General features: G+C 43.3%; 1 protein-coding gene across 4 annotated transcripts in view; it reads right to left on the bottom strand.

Annotated features, from left to right (window-relative positions):
- Nucleotides 1-3,854: 3,854 nt before the first annotated feature.
- Nucleotides 3,855-14,682, bottom strand: part of CEP112 (centrosomal protein 112) — a 161,917-nt gene continuing 151,089 nt past the window's right edge. For 3 of the 4 annotated variants that reach the window (XM_058038779.1, XM_058038781.1, XM_058038778.1), the window contains 3 exons: nt 7,422-7,523; nt 5,102-5,162; nt 3,855-4,193 (listed from right to left, as the gene is read on the bottom strand). In XM_058038779.1, coding sequence (XP_057894762.1) covers nt 4,186-4,193; nt 5,102-5,162; nt 7,422-7,523 — 171 coding nt within the window. In that variant the 3' untranslated portion in view covers nt 3,855-4,185. The remainder of the gene's footprint in view (nt 4,194-5,101; nt 5,163-7,421; nt 7,524-14,682) is intronic. The other variant, XM_058038780.1, reaches the window with a different exon arrangement.

Consider the following 14,682-nt stretch of genomic DNA (forward strand, 5'->3'; position numbering starts at 1 on the left):
AAAGGGATGAAAAGAGATTGGGATTAGGGATGGCAGAACAAGGGCACGACACAATCTCCACTCCTTTTGTTCTCTGGTTCTCTGTCAGTGAAGGAGAGACCAACTGTGGCAGCAAATGGTAAATAAATGATATTTTATCCAGGGGTTTGCCTTATTTACATTATGACAAATGCCAGATAAGACCACAGAGCTGCTCAATCACTTTGTGTAAGTGCTACAAACTGCTCCCACACGCAGCACACTCCCTCCTTCTCTACACAAGACACATTTTTGCAGGATCAGGCCCTCATTCAGTTCTTTCAATGCTTTTTCACTTTTTTTTTTCCAATTTAGGGAGGAAAAGTTTTATTTAATTATCATCTTTTTTTATTTTTTTTTTTTGTGGTTTGAATTGACCAACTGCATATCTTCCTCTGGCTTTATCAAAGAAGCCACCAGTACCAGAGCACATCTAATTTTAAGAGGGCTTTAGTAGGCAGACTTAAAATTGATCATGCATTTTAGTTTCAGTAACTTGCAATTTCTGCACGCTTTGATAGAGCACTTTAAAGAACAAGTCTTTAATGACAAAGGCTTAAAGGAAATGACCTTTCTGAAGAAAATATCAAAGCTTGGAAAAGATAGTTCCTTGAAAAAAAAAAAAAAAGGCTGAATTAAAATGACCTTGTGTTCTGAAACTTCTTCATACAATATCTGACGTCTTACTTTGCCTTTGTACCCTCCAAATGGGACCAAGTATAATTTAGCAGTGTGGTGCCTCCAGTCCATTCTTTGATTTGGGGAGGACTTTCAGTGTATTAAGAGAATTTTTAAAAAATCAGATCCTATAGAGATTCTCTATCAAGACCCCTCAGCACCAGGATCAAAGCTGTGCCTGTTTTCCAGAAAATTCAATAATTTTTTTTCTTCTAAGCACTATAAAATATTTTTTTTTTTTCTGTGCAGCAAAATCATTTCTCAGTTTGAAACCACCACAGTCAGGAGAGATTTGGGCAAGCACCAGGAGTACCTGCTGTCCCCAGCACAATTAAAGCTCTGTTGCAGACACAAGCAGAAGGAGGGAACTTGTATCCCTTTCCTTCCAGCTGGGCCAAAAAGGAGCATTTTTGTTCCATGTAACACAAGAACTGTGAGTGGCACTGAAATAAAGTGTCACCTTGATAAAGGTCACCTCCCTGGGCACTGGTGAAAAATGTTACAGTGATTTTTGGGTTTTATAGAGGGTGAAGCAATCTTCTCTCACGGAGCAAAATCAATGAATTAAATAAATGTAAAATAGAAACAAGGTTGTAACCACACTGAAGCTGGTTTAGGGACAACGAAGCCAACTCCTGGCTGCTGGCAATTCCTTACCAAGTGGGGGAAAGAGAGGCAGAGAGCAAGAAATAACTGTGGAAATCTTTCTGATCCTTCACTTTGGACTCTAATTCTTGCCACAAAAATGATCAGAGCAATGTTAAATAATCAGAGCTACAAGAGAATTCCACCCAAACTTACATCTCAGTATTTACAAGGTTCAAAGTGGTCCTCAAGCTGTAGTTGATGCTGGAGAGAGTTCCACAAGAGTTTTGAAACCTGATGGATTCCAAGGTTAGAGTTTTAATGAATTCCTTGGATCCTTTATTTGGGCAAAACTGGACAAAGTTAACTTCAGTGTAAGCTTGAGGTAACAAGAGAATCAGGACTCACATTGAGTCCTAATTGACCTGACTGAGCAACATCTACTTTTCTCAAACTGCTGCACGGCCATCAGTGACATCAGCAACCCAGTTCCACCAAAAAGAAGGAAATTCAGGAATTCAAGTAGCAAGAAGTGTCCATGTGCTTCTTTATGGATGTACACTTTTCCTGCTGTAAAAAGCACCAAACCCACACAGATTTAAGGGAAAAACACAAGCAGAGAAGCAGAATCAAAGATGTTCATTTCCCTCAGGCTCGAGAGGAGCTGTCACTGTCCCCAGCTCTGCCATTTGGACACGGGGCCATGCCCAGAGGGTACATCCCAGTGCCCACAGCCTGTTCCTCCTGCAGGGCCCAGCCTCTGCTGCCCTGCACCTTTTGGGGTAATGATATTTTCTGAAAAATCCTTTCCTTAGGGTTTTTTCTCCTGAGAAGCTGATAGGCCTCAGGAACAAAATGTAAACAATGATTATCTGCTGCTGTGGAATGCAATAGGTGGATCTGTGATTGGCCCATGTTAGATGTTTGTAATTCATGGCAAATCACAGTCAGCTGGCTCAGACTCTCTGTCCAAGACACAAAACTTTGTTATCATTCCTTCTTTTCTATTCTTAGCCAGCCTTCTGATGAAATCCTTTCTTCTATTCTTTTAGTATAGTTTTAACATAATATATATCATAAAATAATAAATCATGTTCTGAAACATGGAGTCACATCCTTGTTTCTTCCCTCATCCTAAGACCCCTGTGAACACAGACACAGGGTAAAAACATTTCACTGCCCTCAATTAGCTCAATGCATCCCAACAATTCCTGCTCCTCCATCTCCCCATTCCCCCAGGCCAGGCTCTGTGGCACCTGCCACAGCAGCACCTCCTCCTTTATCAGAGGAGCCTTATCTGTAATTAGAAGAATCACTTGTTGATTCAAGGAAGGTGTAAAACCTGCCCAGGCCCTGACAACCAGCAAAGCAGCCAGAGCTGGGGTTTGGCACGGAGCTGCCAGGAGGAGGGGTGGATGGAGCCAGCGTGCCAAAGCCTCTCCTCCTTGATCTTGGTGCCAGGAGCAGATAAGAGCCCAGCTGGTGAGCTGGGACTTGGCAGCACAGCCGCCTCCACCACGGCACTCAGAGGAGAGGAAACCTCCAAATTCCACCCAGGCTGTGGCACAGGAGAAATGGTGACACCATGGTGAGGGAGGAGAGGGGGCCATACCCACTAGCAGGGTCCCTCTGGTGCTGCCAGGGCCACAGCTGGACTTGGAACGGGAATTTCTGGCTCTTTCTCAAGCACTGGGCCTTGATCCCAACAGCACCAGCAGCAACAACAAAGCCAGACCTAAATGTTCAGTGGAAGGCCATGGAGGTACCAGCATTGTCCCATGGCTGGAGACAGGGCCAGCTCTGAGGGCTGCCCACACTGCCCCTCAAAGCTCACCCCAGAAAACACAGCTACCTCCACCATGGCACTCAGGGGAGAGGAAACCTCCAAATTCCACCCAGGCTGTGGCACAGGAGCACTGGTGACACTGTGGTGAGGCAGGAGAGGGGGCCATCCCCACCAGCAGGGCCCCTACAGCTGGACTTGGAACGGGAATTTCTGGCCCTTTCTCGAGCATTGAGCCTTGATCCCAACAGCACCAGCAGGAACAACAAAGCCAGACCTAAATGCACACATTCCAAATGTTCAAGGGAAGGCCATGGAGGTATCAGCACTGTCCCATGGTTGGAAACAGAGCCAGCTCTGAGGGCTGCCCATGCTGCCCCTCAAAGCTCACCCCAGAAAACCCTCTGGAATCTGCTCAGACTTCCTGGGATTGTCACATGCCCACATGGCACCAAGGCCACATCACCCCGACTCTGTTATCAGCCCATGAGGAAGGAATTCCCTGTGCCCAGAGCATCCAACCCCACCAAGAGCCAGAGCTGCCTGCAGTGCTGCTCTAATCCTTGTGCCAAAGAATCCCTTCAAACACAGCACAAATTCCCACTTTACAAAGCCACACAAAACCCCCCTGGCTACTGAGGTGAGTGAGATGCTCAAGCAGGACAATAATGTCAAAACAAAAAGATAAGAAAATAATAATATTTTTAATATTATGTAAACACATGGACACAGAAGAATGTCAAAATATGTTAAAATATATTGGACAATATTAATAATAATAGAAAATGGGGTTTCCTTCATGTTTAAAAGTGAAAAAAATGGTATTGGGAAGGAGTAACAAAAATATTAGTAGAGCAAAGCCTACTTGCTTGGTAAGCAAGCTCAGTGTGGCATCAAACCGTGTATCAAAAGCATAAATCTGTAATAAAATAATGATAAAAAAATAATGGAAGGAAGATACAACAAAATCCATGCTGGCATGAGCTATGAATATGTTTTCATGAAGTTCATTTTTTTTTGTGCTTACAAAAGAACCACTAATCTTTATAATTTACAAGAGCCAAATCTTCAAACCTATTCAAAGCAGTCCATTTGGCAATCACAGAGACTCCACGGGTCCATCAGCTACCTGAAAAGGAAGAGATTTTTGTCAGTTATACCTCATTATTTTTATTATAAAAACACAACAGGCTGAAAGCAGGGCTGGGTCCAATGGGCAGTGGGTCTGGAGCTTTCTATTTATCTAACAAAGTTACCTATGCTGGACTTATTACCAAGGATCTATGACATTTTCAGTTTCCAGTTAGCTTTAGCTAATTCCTGTTAACAAATAATTCAGGATTAATATTTTCACCAACTCTCACACTGCTAACCTTCTCACAGTTACTTAAATTTCTCAAATGCTGACACTATTTTTACGAGCACACATTCTTAGCTGCAGAAACCCTCATGTGAGATATGAAACACCATCAATGTCTATAAATATAGTAAAGATGGAGTGGTTTTTCCTAGGAAGGTTCCTTGTACTCACCTCTCCACGTGAATCACTTACTCTAAAGGCACAGCCAGGCTTTTTATGGCTGCAGCACTTGCCATAATTTATATTGGAGGGTGTAAACCTCTCAAAAAAAAAAAAAAAAAGAAAAGAAAAAAAAAAAGAAAAAAGAAGCTCAGGCTCGTGGAGATCCGGTGCTTTGAAGATGTGATCTGCAATATTCTGCCTTGCATCATTGTTTTCCATCTTTAAAGGAGGTGGCATCACCGCAGCTGTGCAGGAGCCTCACCCTCGACACGCAGGCAAAGCCCAGACTTGCAGAGCACCTGCAGCTCCTCTAATCCTGCCCTAGCACTTCTGACTAAGCACTGGGGAGAACTTCTCAGAGCTTGTTTACCGAAAATAAGGAGCTTTTCAAACTGCACCCATGTTGGAGGGTTTGAGTTAAGCTGTAAAACTTCAAGCACGGGGACCCAGAGGTGTGAATGGTACAAATTGATCAGGGTGTGAATGGTACGAATTGATCAAAGATAAGCCCGTACTTTTTTTGGCGTTGCTGGCGTTCGGGTCTTCCTGGAGGACTCTTTTCTGCAGAAAACTTACCTGTAAAATACATCCCACATGAAAACAGGGTACAAAATTCCAATCAATATATCTGTGCTCATTTCATAAAAGGAATTTTTGTGGCCTCTCCTGCCTAAATAACATGCAGTAACACTTTAGCTGAATTAATATTTAATAGAAGACTGTTCTCTTGGCTTCCCTGGCTCTGCTCTGGCTGTGCACTTTTCACTCCTTCAGGAACAGAGTCAAACCAGTTGTTAAACCCAGCTGGTGGCACCATCTGGGTTGTGCAAGGCCTTGGGAGCTCCCATGGGATTCCTGTGCTCTGATCCCTGCACTTTGTGATGGAGGCACTCACCTGTTCCCCAAGCGTATCAGAATTAATGCTTATTAACACAACTACATCTCTCCAGGAGCAGACAACCAGGCAGCAAATCCTTTATATTTAGCAACACATTTACAAAACTTCACCCAAGCCTCGACTGTTTTCATTTTCTGCTGTTTATTTTTATCCCCGCGCGGTGCTTTTACCCAGCCTATCCTCTTCATCCTCCTCCAACAAATAAATAATCCTGACAGGTGCAGGGATTCCAGTGCCCTTCTTGTCTGATGTTTTCAAACAGGAATTTCAACAATTTTCAAAGAGCAGGACACCTGTGCTTCAGAGAGAGCCCAGCTCCCCGCGCGGTGTCCGACGCCAGCAGCCGTGGATTTCTGGGAGAGCACCCAGGTTTTCATGTGTGCAGTTACTTCTGCTCCTTTGAAATGCTGCTGCTGCTTACAGAAGCTCTGCAGCTGGATATCAGATTCTGCTTTTTTTATTTTTTTAACTCATTAAAAGGTGTGGTGTTAGCTTAGAGTGATGCTTCCTACCACACTCCTTTTAGGAGTCTTTAAAAATAGCTTTTTACTATCAACTGGAAATAGATCTCCCCAGTAGACCCTTAACTCTTTATTTCCCACAACTATTTAAATGAGAAAGAGCATCACTTCCATTAGGGATCCCCTGAGATGGAAACAGAATGTTTACAACCAGAATGTTGGAGTTGTGTCACTCCTTGCACATAGAAATGTTGAGTTTCCATTGTCAAAATTTCCTACTTCCATTGAAGGTTCCTCTGCCAAGGGAAGGCTCTCATGCAGAGAAAAATATGCTATGGAATAACTCTTATGCATTGCAAAGACAAAAAAGGGGAAAAATCCCCCCAAAAGGGGAAAAATCCCCAAATACATGAAATTACCAATCATCTCCATAGAGAAGGTTGTGCAGGAAAGAGAAATGAGATGTTGTAGATCAATAATTTCTTGAAAAATGATCCTGAAAATTGGCATAAGGATGTGATGATAATGTGATGATAGCTTGTACTCTGTGTCCTCAGGTTTCTGCTCTTCCCAGAGCTCAGCTTGGCACTGTCCTTGTCCCAGTTCTTGCCTTCAGCCAGGACAGATCCCAGATCCCAAATCCCACATCCCAGACCCCAGTCCTTCCCAGCCCAGTTACATGCACAGTCCTGCAAACACAGGTGGCATTTTCCTTGCATTCCCATTATTCCACAGCCAAGATCACCCTTCTTTATGGCTATTTATCCTTCCTCTCTGCAGTTCAGGCAATGATGACATTTTGTTTTCTTCCAGCTCCCAATACTCTGAATAGAAAAGCCCCAAATAACTTCTGTGGGAACCATGTGTGAGGAACACACCCAATTAATCAGCAGTTCCCTATTTCCAATGACATGTGGATATTCCTATTAGGAAATTCAATAGTCTAGTTCATAGAAATCATACTGATTCTGCAGAAAAACGGGTGGTCAGCAAGTTTCCAGACAAAATATTACAGAGCCTCTTTATATGGGAAAATGTAAAAATATCACAATGATCATTTAGACAAATATCTTCAAAAATATCCAATTTGCTTTATTACATAGGCTGGAAAGAAAACAAAATTATTTCTAATCCTCTTTTTTGCCCTTTATAGGCAGCCTTTAAATGATTTCTTCAGGAACATGAAAGATAACTGGGAACTGCATCTGAAAGGCTGAGGAAAAACCCCTAATACTGAATAAAGCCCAGCTTTTCCAGGAAGAAAAGCCTGGGATCAAAAAATACAATATGGTAGCTGTCAAACTGGAGGAGAAAAGTTTTGTGAAATATGACACTGAGTGAGAAGCACGTGAGCGCTGCCATAATTTGGTTCTGACATTTATTCAGTATTTTTGGCCAAATTTCAGATGGTCATAACCTCCTCTCTAGAAGAGATGGGTTTTATCCAGCCTAAAATGCTGAAGAATAAGAATTTACCTGAGATTTTAAAGATGAAATGGTGTCTTCAAATTCCTTTCTGGTAGATGCTGGCAGCAGCCCTTTGAGTATTTTTTGATATTCTTCTCGTATAGTAACCAACTGCAACAGAATAAAGAGAAATTTATATAGAGATGGCTGCTCTGAGGTGCTGTAAATTTTTTTTGCTTCTTTTGCCCAAACTGGAGGTCAAATAAACACAGAATTAATTGTGCTATTAAAAGGGAGAGAGAAGAAAGATCAGCAAAGACCTGTAAAGAACAAAAGAGGTAAAAGAGACAAAGAAAGGCAAAAGAAAACATAAGAATAAAAATATATATGGAGAGGGGGAAAAATGAGAAAAGAACATGGTCTGAAGAAGCAATAATAATTTTTAAATCCATCTGAACTGAGCATTTATAGACACACTTTGCAAATTGACAGTCAGAAGTTTTCTGTTTGTCTTTGGTGGCATCTGAACCAGGTCAGGGGGGTGACATTTGTCCCTTGCTCCCTTAGACAAAGTGAGTTACTGCTTTCCATAAATTTTACAAAATTTCTCAACTTCTAGGTGCTTTTGTGGACTTTTTATTATTGCTCTTCATCCTGCAAATAGTTTTCATTGCACTTGGTGTCATCCTCAGCTTCACGGAGACTACAGAACTTTCATTGAGCAGATTTGAGCATTTTAGTCCTCAAAATAAGGAAGTTTGAATAGGGGGAAATTTTTATCTGCAACTTTATTTAACAGATGCTGAGTAAACAGGAGTTACAGAGCTACATGAGAGGGATCAGATGGAAGTGTTGTGCTTCTTATCTCTCCAGAATGGTTGGATTTGGTGAGTTGTGACCTGGGATAATTTGGGGAGTGTGGTTCAGGCCAACCCATCACGTTCCCACTTGGCTGAATCAGGGCCTCACATCTGTACTTAACTCCCAATAGGATTAACTGCTTAACTCAAATTAAGCAAGGACTTGGGTGTTTTTCTGGATTAGCAGCTGAATATGTAAATAAAGGATCAAAGGGCTTCCATATCAGATTAACTCATAAAATATCTTGAAACTTTCAAGCGGAAACTCTCTTTTTTTTTTTTTTTTTTGTTTTTTTTTGTTCCCAAATGGCCACAACCACAAATCCAACCCTCAGCCTCACACCTGAGGAAGCCACGAGTTCCAAATCCCAACTCCCAGAGCTCCCAGAGGTGAGAACCCGAGGCTGAGCTCACCCCAGCACCATCCCATGGGAAAAGCAGCTCCCGCCAGAACCTGCATTATGCAGCGTGCAATTATCAATACAAAAGGAATAAAACAATCTGATGAAACGTTAGGAAAATTCTCCCTCTGAGTCACCCCGACAGGCAGGAGGAATTGCCAAATCTCTATGCAAATGGGCAATTAGAGGCTTTCCTTGGGAACTGCAAGGAAGTGATGCCACTATGCAAATCTGAAGGGGAAAAAAAAAAAGAAGAAAAAAAGAGGTGAGACAGGAAACCTCGTTTGAACTCTGCTTGAGTAAAAGCCAGCGATCAAAATTTATGTTTTTGAGAGCTACACCAATAAATTCAGGCTACTATTTCTATCAAGGCTTCCAAAGTTATGCATACGTGGTCTGCCAGGATAAATATTTTCTGAGCCAACAGCTCATTTGGGTGGGGACCTTGATAGAGCAGAAACATATATTTCAGTTGATTCAACATGTTCCATTTATTCTTGGTGAGACGAGACCACAAACAGGCAGCCAGAGCAGCAAAATGCTTTTATTTCCTCAATTTTGATTAATAACAATCTATTTAATGGGTAAGAGGGCCTGGATGATCACCTGGCCAATATGCAGCTGTAACAGAAGTTTTAATACAGCTCTGTGAGGGAAATAATAATTTTCTAATTGTGCAAGAGTTTTCTTGCAACCAGGTCATTAGTTTTAACAGTTTAAGCTGCAGTTGTCCTCTAAATAAGTGCTTTCACAATACTGGGAATATTTGTTATTAACTTTGGATCATTCCCTTTTGACAAAGGTGTTTCTTGGAAAGCCAGGAAGAAATATTGCATTGTGCTTTGAAGTATGGAGTTATCTTACAGGGTCAGCTGACAATGGAGAGAGAAAATGAGAACCAAGCCCTGGTAGCTGCAGTTTGCCTTGGGACTGAGCCCTTACTCTGTTTCAGAGACAAGACATGCACCTTTTTATGCAGTGAAACCCGTTCTTTTGGATACAATTCCAATTTGTTTGAGCAGACAAAACATGCTACTTTCAGCTCTGCTCACTGCTAATTGCATCACAATAAGATGAAAATGAGTGCCCAGCTGTTTCCTGCCGTGTTATGGTAAACAACCTGCTGGTATTTTTGGCTCAAGTCACTATCAAGGTTTATTGACCCAAGAGATTAAAATAGTGCATGGCAAAAATCTAAATCACTTCTTACAACTGAAAAATAACATCCAGTGGGCTAATGGGTACTCATTTGAATGGCAGAAAGTTTTTATTTTTTAACACTTATTTTTCACCAACGAAAGCTATGTCTGCAGGGATAGGGGGTTTTTTGTGCCTTAAAGGCTTTTTTGTTCTTTTATAGCCTCAAGCTGCCTCCCTAGGATCCACAAATACTGTGTCTCCTCTTGCACACTTGAGGGACGTTTAAAATTGCAATTCTTCATCCCTCAGGAGGGCTTTAGTCAGCTGGATGAGGATGGCTCTATTTCATTTAATTGTGTGCATTTTTCTTCAGTCCTGAGAAAGTTTGTTGTTTTTTTTTTTTTCTTTGAAAATTCATTTTGGTGAGCTGATTTAATCCATGAACCCCCAGGAAGGTTTTATAGCTTTTAATATTAAGCTGTCACGCTGGTCTTTGTTTATTCAGGTTGGTGGCTAATATATGAGGTTTGGAGTTTGCCCATCAATCATCTTTGGTGTCAGCAGAAAGCTGAAGTTGCCACACGTAGCTCGTGTGTGCTTGGTCACCTGGTAAATCAGTAAAAAAAGAAGAGATAAATAGTGACACAATTATATAAAGTGATGCAAAAATGGGACTTGGAGTTTCACAGACTACACTGAAATTGTGTCAGGCATTGACCATTCTCAAAGAGAGAAATGCTGAGTTTGATGCCCAGAAGAGAAATATACAAACCTGAGCTTTCCAACCAACCAACCAACCAACCAACCAACCAACCAACCAACCAACCAACCAAAAACCAACCAACCAACCCCGTGCTTATCAGCACAATCTCAGAATTGTTTAGGTTGGAAAAAGCCTTTAAGGTCAAGTCCAACCATGAAGCAGCACTGCCAGGGTCCCTCAGCACCACGTCCACATCTCTGCAACCCCTCCAGGGATGGTGGTGGCCATTTCCTTGGGCTCTGCTGCAGAATCTCCTTTCTTCCTGTGCCCACCTGGGGCTGGGCTCTGTCTGCAGCAGCACTGACACAGCCAGAGCACACAGCTCCAGCTGCACCAAGGGAAATACAGGCTGGAGAGCAGGGAAAAGTGTTTGACAGAAAGGGGAATAAAGTTCTGGAATGTTCTGCCCGGGGAGGTGGTGCAGTCCCCATCCCTGGGTGTGTTTGACAAAGCCTGGATGGGCACTGGGGGCCAGGGCTTGGGTGAGGGGCTGGGGCTGGGCTGGGCTCGATGGGCTTGGAGGGCTCTGACAACCTGGGGATTCTGGGAATTCTGTGATTCTGTGAAATCAGCTTCAATTTTTTACTGCTCCTCAGTCTTCTGCTGGCACAGCTCAGTTCTGCAGCCACCCATCTTCTCTACACACCTCAGAGGGATGTTTGGGGCTGGGTTAGGAGCGGGTGGGAGCACAGGAACATTGGCTCCATTGGCTCCTCACTGTGCTCCAGTCTCTCTCCTTCCTTTCTGAAAGAAACAACCCAAGCACATCCAGGAGAATTGCAGCCTCTTCAAGGTGAGCAGATGAATTTCAGCCACGTGCAAAGCACAGGGTGTTCTGTGTCTCTTCCATGCCCTCCACCACATCCTGCTCAGGTTCCCAACAGCCAACTCTTCCTTTCTGACATCCCACAGCTCTGTGATGCTGAGTTCATCCCTGCTGCAAAATATCCATCTCATAAAAAGCAAAAAATCCAAAATTCAAAAGCCCCAAACAAATGCGATCTTCTCCAGACCTTCCAGCTGTAAATGGCTTTATCTGAACCAGGGGAGCATAAGGAAACTGCAAAAGAAACTCTGAAGTAAATGAAGGGACCACAGAAAGTTGTTCAAGTTCCTTTAAGAAAAGAATCTTGTCTTGAAGGGCATGAAGTTAATTTTGTGTTTATGTCAGATAAGAATCAAAAGATAGTTGCCTGAACCAGGGTGTTGTGGCTTTTTTAGTATTTTAATTTCTGCCTGTCTGCAATATTTATGCAGCATAATGTGTGCCAGGGAATACTAGGATAGTGACCAAAAGGCATAATTAGAATCTTTTAGTTGTTATCAAATTTTCTCCATGTTTCCATAAGATGAGAAAAGTTATTTCTTGTCTCTCCTAAATCCCTTTCTATATCAACAGTTGTGCGCTATAATGCTGTTTAAGAGAAAAAAAAAACTCTTTAAAAAAGTTATGGATCTGTTCTGCAACATCTCTGAATCGAGACAGGAAAGATCTGCTGCAATAAATCTGAATATGGGTGAGGGTTCCAAACAGGTAAAAATAACCCCTTCAGTCTTAGGGAGATAATTGAGATAATTTAATCTCAGAATAAAATCTCCTCCTTCTAAATGAAGGTGGTAGTGGTAGTGGTAGTGGTAGTAGTAGTAGTAGTAGTAGTAGTAGTAGTAGTAGTAGTAATAATAATAATAATAATAATAATAATAATAATAATAATAATAATGCATAGGTCAGTTTCATTCGGGTGAAGAAATTTTCTGAAGGCACTGTGAAAAGGGCAAATGAAGGACAAAATATTACAATGCCATCCCAATTTAAAAAAACCCTAATCAACAGAAAAAAACAACGAAAAGAACGCACCAAAAATAAAAACCAATCCAACAAGGAATGATTAATCACTTGTTTGTGTCCTCCCTAATTGCAGGGACTCCTCCTTTGCTTTTCAGCACTCCTGAAGTCTAAGTGAGCCCAGCTTCATTCCTACAAAACCTCTGTGGGTCCAGATGTGCCCCTTCCTCCCTCAGCTGGCCTGGGGGACGCTGAACAATGTCCCCAACCCAGGAACAAACCAACCAAAATTGGCAATTTCCTTCAATTTCAGACCCCTCCGGCCTCTCTTGTAAGAGAACATTGAACTGAAGCTTGAAATCTTCTGAAATTATTTTTCCTGAGGAAGAACCCAGTGATGGATCAATTGTTTCAGAGAAGACCAAGGTCTGCACATTTGTCTTTGCAGAAAATCACCAAACACGAATATCCGCCGCTTTCCAGCCTGGTTCCAGGCAGAGGCAATTCTGACTCTCGCTGTGCAAGGGCTGTTGAAATATGGCTCTCCCAGACCTGCAGGAACAGCGTGCAACTCGATACAAATGTTCTCGAGTTCTTAAGAAAAGTAATGAATGCCATAAATCCCCCGGATTTGGCGCAGCTGAAAACGGCGACCGGGCGAGATCAGCTGAGGGAGTTATTCTGTCCAGTGAACACCATGTTGCTCTCCACTGAGAAAATCCTGCTGGAGCACCTCCCCTGTCCTGACAGTTCCAATAAAAGATAAATTGGTGGCATAGCCATCCCCTTTGTGTGTCTGTCTGTAGCCAGTAAACCATCCCAGCATCCAAGACATTTTTGCATTGTTGTTTTGCTGACCCATGGGGACCTCCAGCCCTGCTGAGCTCCTCGTTGGGCACTGAGTTTGCTGCTCCAGGTCATTTAATTTTCTTTTCCCAACCTGCATCCAAGTGGCCTTGTTACTTCAGTGGCTTGTGTTTCCATCTCTCTTTTCTTGAACAAGATCTCCCACCTGGAAAATCCTCTGATTGTAGTTAAGCAGTCTGAGTCCGTATAATTCATAGCTGCAAAAGAAGCTTTTTGAAAAAAAACCCCACCAGTGGGCTGCATATGGCAAGAACAGCATTCCTGGGACTACACGACTTGGAGAGGAATAAAAGCTTTCACTGTCAACACCACGGAACAACCAGGAATGTTGTGGCTAGAAAATTCATGCTGTTCCCTCAGCCTCCCCCTCTCCAGGGCTCTGCTATTGTTCCAGCTGGGATTTGCAGGATCCTGGACTTATTTTCTTCTCCTTCCAGATGACTCATGGCAGATGCCATCTTTGTTCCCCCAGCTCTCTTCCCCTCAGCTCCTGTCACTGCTGTCCCTTTGCTGGCCCAGGAGGTTGGGATGGCAGCAGGAGGGCTGTCCCCTCCACAGGGTGATGGGGACATGGAGGGACACCCCACTGACACCCCCTGATCCAGAGGAACCAGCCCCAAACCAGCCCAGCTGCTCCCCAGCGCTGAAAACACGGAAAACACAGAATATTCTGGGCTGGAAAAGCCCCACAAGGATCACCAGGTCCAACACGTGGGGTTCATTCCCGCCTCTGGCCATTCCTCGTGCACCATCAGGACAATTAAGCCTGAAATGAAGCTCTGAGCATCTCTAACACCACTGCTGGAACACATTTATGCCTTTCAGTTTCACATTCCAGCACGTGCCACCTTCCCCACACTCCCTCCCATTGGGGTGGCTCGGCAGGGAGAGGCTCCAGAGCCTGAGCCAGGAGGTGCCGAGTGCTCCCCAAGGCCAGGGAGGGCTCACAGAGCTCAGCAGCAGCAGCAGGATCAGGATCTGCCCTCTCACACCGACCCTGGGAACAAGCAAAGCTCTGTAGATAATAATCAGAAGCTACTTTTATGACCACCATTTCCAAGAACAAAAATGCAAGCAGTGTCTCCAATGGAAAAGCAGCTGCCAGGCTTGCAGAGCCTCAGGGCTGGGGAGGGTGGGCAGGGCAGCAGGAACAGGCCTGGATGGAATTGCCATGGATGGCATTTGGTGCTGATTAAACTGACAGCAAAATAGTGCCTTAGAATTTACATGAAGGTGAGGATCACCATAAAGTTGGTATTTCCCAGTCTTTTTTAGCTCCATATCCTAGAAAAAGAGACTGGGACAGTTTCCTAAGTGAACAGACATTGCTGGGAGCATGACTGGAGATGAGGTTTTGCTGCTCTGTTCTTGTGTCATCCACTCTAGACATCCCCATTTCCTTTTTCTTTTCATTCCCTGCATTAAGCACCAGTACCACTGTTCCTTGTAGTCCTACTTCAACAGCTTCTGAAAGAGCAAAGTTCCCTTCATGGATAGTATGCAAGCAAACCAC

The sequence above is a fragment of the Melospiza georgiana genome, chromosome 21 (genome assembly GCF_028018845.1).
Source record: "Melospiza georgiana isolate bMelGeo1 chromosome 21, bMelGeo1.pri, whole genome shotgun sequence".
NCBI lineage: Eukaryota > Metazoa > Chordata > Aves > Passeriformes > Passerellidae > Melospiza > Melospiza georgiana.